Source organism: Nicrophorus vespilloides, unplaced genomic scaffold, assembly GCF_001412225.1.
Source record: "Nicrophorus vespilloides isolate i.1.1-1 unplaced genomic scaffold, Nicve_v1.0, whole genome shotgun sequence".
In the NCBI taxonomy this organism is placed as follows: domain Eukaryota; kingdom Metazoa; phylum Arthropoda; class Insecta; order Coleoptera; family Silphidae; genus Nicrophorus; species Nicrophorus vespilloides.
Window position 1 is genome coordinate 539,050 of NW_017100087.1, and position 13,730 is coordinate 552,779.

Below are 13,730 nucleotides of genomic sequence, written 5' to 3' on the forward strand. Positions count from 1 at the left end.
GAATCTCCGCCTCTGAACAAGGACAACTCATCAACGCTGGAACTGAAAACGAAGCCATCGCCGTCCGTGGACAATTCTCTTACGTCGGCCCAGATGGTGTCACCTACACTGTTACCTATGTAGCTGATGAGAACGGTTTCCAACCACAAGGCGCTCACATCCCCCAACCAGAACAATAAATAAATCACTTCTTACACTGAATTTGTACATAATTGCTCAATAAAATTTAAAATTTATTTCAATCTTATTTTCTTAAAAAAATCGAAAACAGAAAACATATGCTCCTCTTATTCTCAATATGATTATGAAACAATATTCATGGAATCTCTATTAAACAACAAACTTTCATATTAAGTTGGTTTTATGTAACCTTCAGAAGAAAAATCTAAACATACTTTTATTTAATAAATGAAGAAATCCTCGGGGAATTTACATGACATCACATTGTGAAAGAGAAGATTCTGTTAAATTGGCTTCACGAATCAAAAGAAGATTATACAAAAGTTAATTTTGATAGAATTATATAAAATGATGCTATTAAATATTGCAGAAAGTCTGCCGTTCTGAAATATTGTTACTATAACAGAGACATTGTTTTTCGTTATATAAATTTTTCTATTTACTTACAAATTTTATAGTTAGATTAGATTTTGTCAATATTTAAATTAATTGACGTGCATTATTTTCTGTCGGTAAATGTGTAAATTTTGTTGAGAATTATTCCAATTTCGTCAAACCGAGTATATTTCTTTGCCGTTGTAACAAAAACATTGCATTTACTTACAAATTTTATAGTGACAATACGTAATCTATTGCAATAGACAGATAAAGGGAAACATAATAAAAAAAATCACAATACATATTTTATATATAACTTTTGTTATGTAATGGTATTATATATACAGCCAAATATTAAAAACAATCCAATTGCAAGTGTACAATTGATTTAAAAGTCCTGTATCAACTTTGAAACTTATGGCATTTAAGGGTTAAACAGTAACTGTTTAATTTTGTTGTGAATTATTCTCATTTATCTATCTTAAAAATAGCTCTAAATTTTATTAAAATTTGCATTACTTTAATCTAAACATGAATTTTAATCAACTATTACAATGTATACAAAATTTTAAAATTTTACATTGTTATATAAAATTATGATGATAAAAATCTTCTAAATCTAACTATATAATATATTCTTCGGTTTTTTTTAATCAGATTATCATTCTATGGGATCCTCAAAGAAAAGTAATGCAAACAAAATAATGAAATATGTAATTCTTCCTGTCGCATCGACCTTGTAAAGAGTCTTTGACTTGGGCCGCATAGAATTATGGGTTTCGAGCAATTTTACCGAATATTCAAATTATTTTTTTTCTTTCTCCACAAAATTTCATTCATAAATATTCTTGAAGCGTGTTCCGAAAATTTTATATCTCACAGTTGAGCACGTACTTATTTTTTTTTATAGTGCATTGAATTTGTTCATGCATTATTTTATGAGATAAATACAATTATTACTTTATAGTTCATTCTGAAAATAAACTTTTAAATTATATTTTTTGTGAATGAATTTCTCATTAAAATAATTATTACAATCGTTTGGTTAGAGTTTATATGGAAGTCGTTAATTAATTTATCTTTTTTTATTGATCTTTCATAAATTAATTAATAACCAAATACAAAGTCGGATTAATTAATTTATTTTGTAATGGTTTATTAATCGTTTGAAGTCGTATATTATAAATGTATGAATCATGTTTGTAATAATTCATATTTAAAAACATGTAATAGGCTTTAGGGCAACGAAGCTAAATGTTAAAGATTCATCAGAAGAGGATCCAACTCTAATAATAGAAGTACGTGTTATTGAAATTTGAAGAAGATTTTTTTTTCGTTTGTTGTAAAAGGTCGATCTGCATGACCGAGGTGGGGAATTTGGCTGCGGTTTCATATAAAAATGCTTTCACTGCCGAACGAAGATCACAGTTCTGTGATAACAACAAAACTACCAACAACATGAAATTCGTTAGTACTTGTGACCATTCTTATACTTCTTTTGCTGATTTTCAAATTGCAATTTCAGGCCGTCGTCTTCTTCGCCGCTTTGGTTGCCGTGGCTTTGGCCAAACCTTTGGACTCCGACAAGGATGCCCAAGTCTTGAAATACGACTTCGACAACATCGGAGTTGATGGATACCAACACGCGTAAGTTTAATATAGACTTTGGATAACTTGGGGATGTTAATAAGTTTCAATTGATTTGCAGTTATGAGACCAGCAACGGAATCTCCGCTTCCGAAGAAGGACATGTCATCAATGCCGGTACCGAAAACGAAGCCATCGCCGTCCGTGGTCAATTCTCCTACATCGGAGCTGATGGTGTCACTTACACTGTTACCTACATTGCTGATGAGAACGGTTTCCAACCACAAGGAGATCACATCCCAAAGGCCGACCATTAAGTTTAAATGACTGATGCTAGATAATTGATTTTACGTATAGTGCAATAAATTTATTTTATTAAACAAAAAAAACTGTCTTTTACTTACATAATTGCTAAGATATACTATATTTCAAAACGACATATATCCAATGCATTCCAATTTTTTTATAACTGCTGTTCATTATGATATAAAACGCGTTATTTCTTTAACCTTTTTGCCGCGTCCCAATATATTCTTGACGACAGAACGCGAACATGCAACCAAAAATAAACAAATTTTACTTTAATTTTAAGTTGTATTCATATGTTTTATACAACACAAACATTTGCGCACAGAAATATTAAGTTTATTTTTGTGATGAAGGTCCTGGATCTTCTGATATTTTCTGATATTTCTGATTTTTTGGGGATAAAATCGTCTAGTCATTTGTCGCATTCTTTCTCTTTCATTAAGCAAATGTTGGTAGCAGGCTATGGCACTCAAAACTCCTCTTCTTGCTTCTGCACTCCTGTTAAAATTTGGATCATTCGCTACAATTTGATCAACGATTTTGGTTAACGTTTCTAAACTTTTTCTACTAAACAAATTACTATCACTATTTACGCATTCTTCAATTCCTTATTCTGCGACTTCTTAAAGGTCGTCCTTGGAAGGCCCTCACCAGAAATCTGCAATAACTCCTTAATATTCTGCTCATCTACATCAAATAAGCATAGATTCTGGGGAAGCACAGCGTTCGGGAACACGAATATTATATACGAACTATGAAATTTTTAGCTTTTTTTAAGGTTTCTAACAAACCGCGTTATAGCAAATGAGCGTTAATCGAGGCAAACCTAAACAAGGTCTTACTGTATACCGATGTGTGCAATATTGGGTTGTGAACCATACTTGAAGATAGGCTACAACATATTAAAATTTAATGATCAAAAGGAATTGGATTAAAATATATACCATATCTATTCTAGTTATAACATCTTCTATTATTTATAATTCATTTTTAGCGAAGACTTAATAAATTATATTTTTATTAATAATAAAATAAAAATAATATTATATACATGCACAAATATACAATAGCAGATTTTTAACGCCATATTTTAAATTGTTCTATATTCTCTTTTTCGTTTGTTCATTTATAATGTCTACATGGATCACTATTAATCGTATTTTCAAAGCTATTATATATTTTTTAAATAATTTAGTTTAGTTTCTATATGTATATATTCGTTTCTATATGATATTTGTAGAATTTTAAATTATATAAAAAATAATATTAAAACTGATATTTCAAATCTATTAATTATAACTAGTTAAACGTTGCATCTTTTGGTTAAAAAAAACTTGGTAATTAACTGTAAGAATGCATGGATTTTAAATTGCTTTTAAAGAAATGTCGTGTGTTCAATGTAATTGCATGCAGCAATATGTATGGAAATTTAATGGTGTAGATAGAGAAAGAAAAATGAATGTATTTTTTATACAGTTGCGTGAAAAGTCAATTAAAAGTTGCACGTTCGAATGCGATGAAATGCGACCAGTTGAAATGCTAAGGCATTAATTGATAAAATGATAATAATGAAATGAATCAATTAATTCGTATAATGCGGCGTGTATCTGCGAAAAGCCTGACATTTCGCACGGACAATTACTTTTAATAAAGCTGCTCAAATTTTGCCGAATGTACCATCTGCGAGATATCGATATGGTGGATGGATGGCACCGAAGAGTAGGCGCAAAAAATCGCTCCATTATATCATGTTATATAACGCAGTGGATGTGCATGGTTGTGAGGAGGACGGGAATTTGTAGAACGAATGGTTGATGTGCCTCATCCCAAAGGTCAGTGCGGCGGTCAACTCCTGAATGCGGAGGATCTGCGACCTCGTGGAAGGGGCTGGCAATTGCACCTTTTACCCGGTGTATATAAGGTACTCGCTGTGGTACGGATGGCACAGTTCTGTGATAAACTCAACTACAAAATTCGCAAACATGAAATTCGTGAGTGCCCGATTCAGTCAGAATAACGAACGCGAGAGCCTTTTCATTGGATTTATTAAAGCTGAAAAATACTGTTTCTTGTTTTATAGGTAATTGTTTTCGCTGCAGTCCTCGCCGCCTCTTTGGCCGCACCGCAGGGAGCCGACAAGGATGCCGTGATCAACAAATACGACTCTGAGAACATCGGCGTAGATGGCTTCAACTATGCGTAAGTTCTTCATCAAACTATTATCAAATGTAAACATATATTTTTGTGTAATAGCTACGAGACCAGCAACGGTATTGCTGCCAACGAACAGGGCCAAATTACCAATGCAGGAAGCGAAAACGAAGCCATCGCAGTCAGGGGTGAATTCAAGTACGTAGGACCGGATGGTGTCACTTACATCGTCACCTACATCGCCGACGAGAACGGTTTCCAACCACAGGGAGCCCATATTCCGCAAGCTTAATTTCCTCTAATGACTGAAATTCAAAAAAAATATACACACTGTACATAATTGCACCTCAATAAAAAATTGTAAAGAATTTAAGAAAATAATCATTGTTTTATTGTGTTTACTCTTCCAACTAGAAAATAGAAACAAAATCTATTTTAATTAATAGTTATATTTAACAAATCTAAGTCAATATTTAATAACAGAAAATAATCAGTCTCTTACATGCAGATTTGGTAAAGTAATAAGACTTATTAAAAAAAAGAAAAATCTTGTGGTTACTTGCAAACCGGAAAAATTGAAAGAAATTGAATATTGCATAAAATATAGTGGTGAATTTATAAAATAAAACTCAATATTTTGTACCTAGTTTTCTAATTACAAAACAAGTATAAGAATTGTAGCAACAAATAAAGTACATAAAATGTATATCAATAAAAAAAATATTTGCTAAATTAACAGATTTTTATTCAATCATTAAATATAACCCAATAAGTATATTTTTTAGTAAATCGAGAGAGAAACTTTTTAATAATTTGAACAATAGAAATAATTAAAAATTGTAAAAAAATATATATTTCAAAACTATTTCAATTGCAGGATTTTTGTTAGCAAAACATTTATTTTATATATATAATATGCTATAACTTTTTAATATTAACAATTAATTAATTAAAATTGAAGAAATCTTTATTTACTTTGAAAAGCGTAGTGTTTAAATATTTTCCATTCACTTATTTTTTTTACTTAGTAGATAAAGAAAATAAAAACTTATTTCACTCATACATATAACCGAAAAAGGTAATTAAATCTTCTAAAAAAATGATATAAAAGAATGTACTAACAAATTGTGTCTAGGATTCAACTAACTTATACTTTTCCTAGACAATTGCACAGGAAGTAGAAGATATCCAGAATCTATGCTCGTTTCTATAAATATAATATTGATGATAATATTTTGTACAATTATGCAATTAATTGTCTCAATCACCAAAATTAATATTATTTTGATCCATATGTTAAATAAATTATTTAAAACTAATACGTTATAAATAAATAAATTACACTAATACGCAGATTTATTTAATATGAATTCAATCTGTGAGAAAAACCCAGTGCATCATTATTTTTTAACTGTATTTATAGCACAAATAAATTCCAAATAGTTTGTATGCTACGCGGTATTCCATTCATAAAATTTACTCGAATATAAAAATTGTGATTTGCGAAATAAAGTGGATTTTCCAACAAAAAAACAATTTACAATAAGTAATAATTATTTTACTTCAATATTTGTTTCTCTGTATTCTATTTGGTTTGTCCGTTATTAATTTTTAATGCACTATAAAAGTCTGTCAAATTTACCAACTTATATATGATAGAACATAAAGTAATGAAATATGGTGACCATTTTATATTTTTTTGTAAAATGATTAAAATATTTTGAAAAAAAAAACAATACTTATTATATAAATGTATGTATAAATGAATAAATGTATACAATAAGTAATAACTAAAAGAACGCAACCTTTTATAGAAAAAAGATCTTTCAATTGCAGTATGACTAATAAAAAATAATGAGAACTTCTTAATAGATAGTATAAATATATATAAAAATAAAACAATACAATATAAATAATGTTACAACATATTCAATTAGAATCGTTGTCTCATCCATAATAATAATGCTCAAGAAAAGGTTAGGATGTTTCAAATTCTTTGGCGGTGTGACACTACTCATGGGAAGATCAATTTAGCATATAAATAAAATTTCATGCACATATTTGCATATAAATTCATCATTTACTAACATATTAATAAATTAAAGAATAATTTCAACAGAAATTTACGTCCACCCATATATCCCAAGACAATTAAAAAAAACTTCAATTGCAAATCGCAATTCAATCACTGTCCATTTCACGATATCCACATCATATGGTATATATGTTAATCATCTTATTTAATCCGAGGTCATTATTTTACTCATCAGATAAACTTTCTTTTGATTTCTAAAAGGATCGGGTAGGTCGTCGGAATTCTGGTTTTTCCTTCTTCGTTCACTACATTCATCATTTATTTATAATCTGCACTCTGATATGCATCATAAAAAAATGAAGAGTAATTATAATATATATATATATATTTATTTATAACAACATTTAGATAAAACAAAACGGGTTTTATATAGAAATGTAGCGATGCGCAAGGACATCTGTATTACATTTACATTGAAAAGAAACTGTTGTTTATATCGGATCAAGATTGATCTTTTTTTCTTGCGATAATTTATGAATTGAAGAGACTATATTAATGATTTCCGGAGGAATTTTAAGTATTGTAGACAGAGTTTGGAAAGAGATTTGAAGACATTCAAGGTTTGTCAATTCAAGGTTTCTTAGATTTTATGGTAAATCTTCTTTCTTTTTCAACAAAGTACTACTTTTTGCATTACTTCATCTATGCATTAACGATTGTCTGCACATTGTGAAATAATTTGAAATCCTTAAAAACAAAAACAACAATTTGAAAGATTCCTTAGAAGAATGATATTTCCAAAATTGTAATCATTTAATCATTTTCCATAGGAAAATATGTATATATAAGTCTCATGTTTGATATTGACTTGAATACATTTTTATCAATTTTTTTTTATAATTTATGAATAGAAGACGCCGCTCCTCACCAATCAATTTAAAATATGACCTTTCTAGTTAGAATTCAGCTTCAATTTTTTTTTAGTACATTACAGACGCTTCTCGAAACCAGTATTTTATGATTATCAAATATGAATATACTAATTAGCATGGAATTACATAACTGAGACCGTGCACCAAATCCATAAATTATATAAAATATTTTTGTAAATCAAATTTTTGATGATTTTTTTTCTTGCACTCTTATTGTATTTGCATTAATTTGATTACCAGATTAACGTTTCAAAATTTTAAAAAATCAATATTTTTGCATATTCAAATTATGTAAGAAAAAAAATGATTTGTAAACCTTCACTTTTTATTAAATTAGATTTGTTATTGAATAATGTTAATTTTTTTGTTATCGTTAATTTCACAAAGCTTTAAGATACTTTAATTTTGACAAAGGATCAATGTCCTGTGTGATAATTTGATTTTTTTTTTAAATTTGAATTTCGTAACAGTCTTAACGGTGTTTCAATGATTCATTAGATATGAATCGAACGGTAGATCAGGAGAAAGAAAAAATTCTTTAAAAAAAATCGCCGAATCAACAATTTGCTTAGGCTCGTGACACGATTACAGACGATGTAATTATGTAATCCAGGTTCATGGAATCCCATTGTAGAAACTAATGGCAACAAAAACCAAAGAAAATAAATAATTTAATGATTGTGCTCCTTCAAAATTGATGCAACAAAACTTATATAATACGAAAATATCAGATTTATGTAAATTCAATGGTCTCGAGATAATTTGATTGAAACCAAAAGTTCCCTCGAACGTATAATTACGTTTTTTTTTTGAGGTCATCAAACGCATCGCTTAATTATCCTACCGTGCGGATAATTCATACCCAACGTTATTTACGAGGAATCTTTACAAGAGTATTTAGTAATGTTTAAATCCATACACTTTGGAGATCTCAAAATGCCAAATTATGCAAAGACTGGTTGTGTATTTTGTTTCTTTCTTTTGATCGTCTGCATATTTGATCTCTACTATTTGTTTTTTCTATTATAGAATTGGAATTTGAAAAATGAAAACATCTTCAAATGTTCCGCATGTTCAAGGACACTCAACACAACTTTTTGCCAATTTTATCGGTATCACTTCCATTATTAAATTAATTAAATAATATAGAAAAATACTTTACAAAGAGTAAACTATTGAAAGAAATTTGTATTATATTATTTAAATTAAGAGAAGTGAATGTGAATATTGATTGATGAATAAACAACGAATTGTTTATACCCGGATATAAAGCAGACATATCACGCTGAGAAGAAATTTTATACATAAAGTTAGTTAGTAGATTATAAACCTCGGTTTTCGAACTGAATTTCTTTTCTTCAATAAGCAAACTGATATTCAATAATTATTACATTTATTTTTAATATTTCTCAAATAATATATTTAAAACACAACACACTAATATTCGTGATTATATGAAGATTTTTCAAATAAATAAAATAAAATGAGTTTATCAATTATTTCACATTGCCATATTCTGAAGCAATATTTGTAAAATTGTAAAAATGGAATCGTTGTTGCGTCAATGAACAAAATTCGGCTAATCTTTATTTTGAAAGCGGATTAAGTCTTTTGCACTCTCGAATTTGTGATATTTGGCCGATATTTGGTTCATTTTTTATTGTGTTTTTGTGTTTTATACTATTTTTGATACAATAAATGATTTTATTTTAACAAAACAACTGGAAGAAGCAACAACAAGAAGAGTAAAATATACTGAAGGATTTATAAATGCTAAGACATGTAATATCTTCTCTTACAATTTTAAATTATATTTTTTTTTATAATTTGTAACATATTTTTATCATAATAAATCCATGACGTCTTTATATTTTGTGAGCTATTTAATTATGACAAGAAAAAACGTCTAATTTGGTAAAATTATTCCCAATTTATAAGAATACTTGTTAAAATAATGTAATTAATGGTAAAATCTGCTTTTTTTTAAATATTTAATTAAATTTTTGAAAGTAAAGTCATGTAATTAAAAAAACATCTGTTGATTAGACCATATGATTTTCTGCATTAAATACAAATCATATTTTTATTACTATTATTACGTAAATAATAGCAGATATAAAATTTGTATATGTTGTTTAAAGATTAATTTGAAAGTAGAATGTTTGGATACTTTAATTGTAGAATACTAATTATTAATAACATCTAGGAACAGAAGCTATGAAATTGATGGCTGTTTAAAATGATTTATTATTGTTGGTATTTTAATTGAGGTAGACAACATAACACCTTCATTGGAGAAATGCCTCAAGTAAAATGCTGGTAATAGAGTTATAAATATCTATGGAATTTGTATAATAAAAGTATAGCAGAGAATTGTAATAAAAATTCGTTACGCAAAGGTCGTGGAGCATCCTTATTTCGGTGGTGGGGCAAAATTTTCGTATAAATGTGGTTTCTGGCAAATCCAAGCTCGTAGTTCAATCGAAAGAACCATAAACAACTTAACAATGAAATTGGTATGTAATGTTGCGAAGGTAATTAGAGAGTTTGTAATTGTAATTATCCGTTTTGCAGATCGTAGCTTTCGCCGCTCTCGTAGCCGTGGCTCTTGCCGCCCCACAACACAAAGACGAGAAGGATGCTTACGTCGTTAGGCAAGAGTTGGATAACATCGGTGTCGATGGATACCAACATGCGTAAGAATAGATATTTTTTTAAACTTTGGTTGTACAGATTTCTTCATTGTATCTGATGCGTTCTAGGTATGAGACCAGCAACGGAATTTCCGCTTCTGAGCAAGGACAAGTCATCAACGCCGGCCAAGAAAACGAATCCATCGCCGTCCGTGGACAATTCTCCTACGTTGGCCCAGATGGTGTCACCTACACTGTAACCTATGTAGCTGATGAGAACGGTTTCCAACCACAAGGCGAACACATCCCAAAAGCCGATCACTAAACATATTAATGATGATGACTGAAATGCTAATTACTAGTTGAAATTAAATTATTTTTAAAACATAAATATTTATTTTATTTAAGTTTTTCTCCTTTCTATTCACCAAATCTTCAATTGAAGCTTTAAAATATATTAGACAAGTATATCTAATTGCATTAACGCAATTTGACACTGAAATTACACGTAAAAATAGAATGATTTATTGATTAAGAATTAAAACTGAGAAAGAAAAATCCAGAAAATAAAATAAATAATATTTATTGAAATAGTTATACAATCTACACGAATGCTCTAAATATAGATTTTTTTATATTATAACAGAAATTTAAATAATTAAATTAATTTTTACAATACATACAAAAATTTCTATGAAAACTGGAGCAGAAATATTTTATTTTTAATTTAAGCCAAAACTTGAACAAATCTATAATAATTTAAGATATTTTAAAAACTACAGAAGAGACAACACCCTTATTTCTTATATGATGATTATAATCAAGTTAAAACTTTTGTTTGTACTCTATATTCTCCTAATTAAGATATATAAAAAAAAAACTACAAAAGAGACAAGTAATCTTACATGATTATTATAATTAAATTAAAACTTTTGTGTCTACTCAGTATTCTCTTAACTATTAACGTTGAATAGACCATATCAGGTCAAATTATACATTGTTTTACTTCTTAAAAATCATTATATTAAATCAAACTATATAGAAAAACTGTTAATTAATAGTTATAATGTATGTTTTATATATGACAGATATAAAATTATATTCTTATTATCGAAATAAATTAAAATATTTTGATTAAATTTGCTAAGCTTAAAATGAAATATTTCGAGAAAAAAGTGAAATAATTTAAAACTAAAAGAAACATATTGATTTATAAAAAAAACAATGGGTTGTGATATAAAATTAATGTTATATTTATTAATAATTTACATTTGTGATTAGATAATAAAAATGAATGGAATAGGTGCTCTGACCTTTGATGCAATATCTCACTCCTTATATTTAGTAAGAGTTCTACGTTGGTGCGGATATTTTTTTTTATATAAAAATTTCTTGCCTATAAAAGATGTTTTATTCGTAGTTTAGATCACATTCAGTTGAATCAACAACTAAACCACACAAACATGAAATTGGTGCGTTAAAAAGTGTACATTGGTGATTGGAATAAATAATAATCAAATAATTTGCAGATCATTGCTTTCGCCGCTCTCGTTGCCGTAGCTTTGGCTGCTCCACAACACAAGGACGAGAAGGATGCTTACGTAGTTAGACAAGAATTGGAGAACATTGGCGTCGAAGGATTCAAACAAGCGTAATTTACAATATTTTTGTGCATTTGGATTAGAATTAAAGTACAAATATATTTTTAGTTATGAGACCAGCAATGGAATCTCCGCTTCCGAAGAAGGACATGTGATCAACGCTGGAACTGAAAACGAAGCCATCGCCGTCCGTGGACAATTCTCTTACATTGGTGCTGATGGCCAAACTTACACTGTAACCTATGTAGCTGATGAGAACGGTTTCCAACCACAAGGCGAACACATCCCAAAAGCTGACCACTAAACCAGAACGATAATGACTGAAAATCTAATGACTAGTTGAAATTAAATTATTTTTTTGAAACATAAACATATGTATTTTATTTAACTGCAGTTCCTATATTTAACATAATTTCACAAGTACCACAATTGAAGCTACAAAATACATGAAAGAAATATGTGTAAATACATAGTAGTTGATTTATAGAAGAAAATTGCAGCAAAATAAATTTCCAACAATTTTTTTTTCTGCAAATTCATTTATACATAATAAAGCTTGTGTGTTTTATAATAAACGTAATTACTTAGAAATAAACCTTTTAAGAAATTCAACTTGTCAAATTAATTTCTTAAAATCACGATAAATTTATAAATTTTTATTTATTTATTTAAAAATACTTATTAGAAACAATCTGTTTAAAAGGGCTTACGACCTAGGTTTTTTCATTTATAAATTTCAATTAGCCTTAATTCGAGCCAAACTACTACGGTCTTATTTTTTTAGTAATATTAGCGTCTCTTGGAACAAATTAGCAATAACAAATTCAACAGAATAACAAAATAAGATAATAAGAAAATTAAAACCAAATTATTTTTGCTAAAAAAGTNATATGCATATTCTTAATAATAATAATTTATTGGCCAGACATCAATACAAAAAAAATACATTCTACAAATAAATAAATGATAAATTAACAACTAAATAATAACAACTCCCAAAAAAAATTAAAAAAAATATGAAAAGACTGGCCAAATGGCTATCGATCGAGGTCTTTCCGTATTTCTTGTTATTTGTACATTCAAATATTTAAACTAAATAATAAAATAATCTTAATTATAGATCAATTAATAATTAATACATACAATAATTTATAAAAATTGCAATATGTAATATAATTTATCTTAAATAAATATGAAATTATAAAGTTTCTCTTTATTAAAATATTTGTATTTGCTACAAGTATGGTCTATCCACTGAGATATTTCTTTCAGATTGAAGAGAAACAATTAATATATAAAATATGACTTATATTTTTCTTATGCTGAAATAATGAAATGAAAATGCTATTGACATACTGAACTATTTCGATAAAAAAATGAAACAATTCAAATCTAAAATAAATATATTTATAAAAACTTATACAAAAATATTATTTTTGTTAATAAATTACATTTGTACTATAAAAATGAATGGAATGGGTGCTCTGACCTTTAATGTGATCTCTCTTATATTTAGAAAGAGTACAACGTTGATGTGGATAGTTTTTTTTTATATAACAAAATGATTTGTATATAAGGTGTTTCATTCGAAGTTTTGATCACATTCAGTTGAATCAACAACTAAACACAACACAAACATGAAATTGGTGCGTTAAAAAGTGTAGATTGGTGATTGGAATAAACAATAATCAAATCATTTGCAGATCATTGCTTTCGCCGCTCTCGTTGCCGTAGCTTTGGCTGCTCCACAACACAAAGACGAAAAGGATGCTTACGTAGTTAGACAAGAATTGGAAAACATCGGCGTTGAAGGATTCAAACAATCGTAGTTTACAATATTTTTGTGGATTTGGATTAGAATTAATGTATAAATATATTTTTAGTTATGAGACCAGCAACGGAATCTCCGCTTCCGAAGAAGGAC

At 28.3% G+C, this 13,730-nt stretch overlaps 5 protein-coding genes across 5 annotated transcripts in view; all 5 read left to right on the forward strand.

Annotated features, from left to right (window-relative positions):
• LOC108567265 (cuticle protein CP14.6-like) overlaps positions 1 to 179 on the forward strand; it is a 313-nt gene extending 134 nt beyond the window's left edge. Inside the window, exon 2 of the mRNA XM_017927623.1 lies at positions 1 to 179. This exon is cut by the window's left edge and continues 49 nt beyond it. Coding sequence (XP_017783112.1) covers positions 1 to 179 — 179 coding nt within the window.
• Positions 180 to 2,004: 1,825 nt separating this feature from the next.
• LOC108567291 (flexible cuticle protein 12-like) lies at positions 2,005 to 2,469 on the forward strand. The gene is made up of 3 exons (XM_017927660.1): positions 2,005 to 2,025; positions 2,084 to 2,205; positions 2,267 to 2,469. Exons 1-3 carry the CDS (start codon positions 2,017 to 2,019, stop codon positions 2,460 to 2,462), a joined length of 327 nt encoding a protein of 108 aa, XP_017783149.1. The 5' UTR covers positions 2,005 to 2,016; the 3' UTR covers positions 2,463 to 2,469.
• Positions 2,470 to 4,414: 1,945 nt separating this feature from the next.
• Positions 4,415 to 4,948, forward strand: LOC108567288 (flexible cuticle protein 12-like). Its single transcript, XM_017927656.1, has 3 exons — positions 4,415 to 4,445; positions 4,535 to 4,653; positions 4,708 to 4,948. The coding sequence occupies exons 1-3, from the start codon at positions 4,437 to 4,439 to the stop codon at positions 4,895 to 4,897; spliced, it is 318 nt and encodes a 105-aa protein (XP_017783145.1). The 5' UTR covers positions 4,415 to 4,436; the 3' UTR covers positions 4,898 to 4,948.
• A 5,120-nt stretch (positions 4,949 to 10,068) lies between these two features.
• On the forward strand, positions 10,069 to 10,540 carry LOC108567289 (flexible cuticle protein 12-like). The gene is made up of 3 exons (XM_017927657.1): positions 10,069 to 10,088; positions 10,147 to 10,268; positions 10,335 to 10,540. Exons 1-3 carry the CDS (start codon positions 10,080 to 10,082, stop codon positions 10,528 to 10,530), a joined length of 327 nt encoding a protein of 108 aa, XP_017783146.1. The 5' UTR covers positions 10,069 to 10,079; the 3' UTR covers positions 10,531 to 10,540.
• A 1,071-nt stretch (positions 10,541 to 11,611) lies between these two features.
• Positions 11,612 to 12,139, forward strand: LOC108567290 (flexible cuticle protein 12-like). Its single transcript, XM_017927658.1, has 3 exons — positions 11,612 to 11,677; positions 11,735 to 11,856; positions 11,915 to 12,139. The coding sequence occupies exons 1-3, from the start codon at positions 11,669 to 11,671 to the stop codon at positions 12,108 to 12,110; spliced, it is 327 nt and encodes a 108-aa protein (XP_017783147.1). The 5' UTR covers positions 11,612 to 11,668; the 3' UTR covers positions 12,111 to 12,139.
• The last annotated feature ends 1,591 nt before the right edge of the window (positions 12,140 to 13,730 follow it).

Excerpts from the sequence above, each read along its gene's own strand:
- LOC108567291 (XM_017927660.1), top strand. Across the intron at positions 2,206-2,266 it reads GTTGATGGATACCAACACGC|TTATGAGACCAGCAACGGAA; the intron begins GTAAGTTTAATA and ends ATTGATTTGCAG.
- LOC108567288 (XM_017927656.1), top strand. Across the intron at positions 4,654-4,707 it reads GTAGATGGCTTCAACTATGC|CTACGAGACCAGCAACGGTA; the intron begins GTAAGTTCTTCA and ends TTTGTGTAATAG.
- LOC108567289 (XM_017927657.1), top strand. Across the intron at positions 10,269-10,334 it reads GTCGATGGATACCAACATGC|GTATGAGACCAGCAACGGAA; the intron begins GTAAGAATAGAT and ends GATGCGTTCTAG.
- LOC108567290 (XM_017927658.1), top strand. Across the intron at positions 11,857-11,914 it reads GTCGAAGGATTCAAACAAGC|TTATGAGACCAGCAATGGAA; the intron begins GTAATTTACAAT and ends ATATATTTTTAG.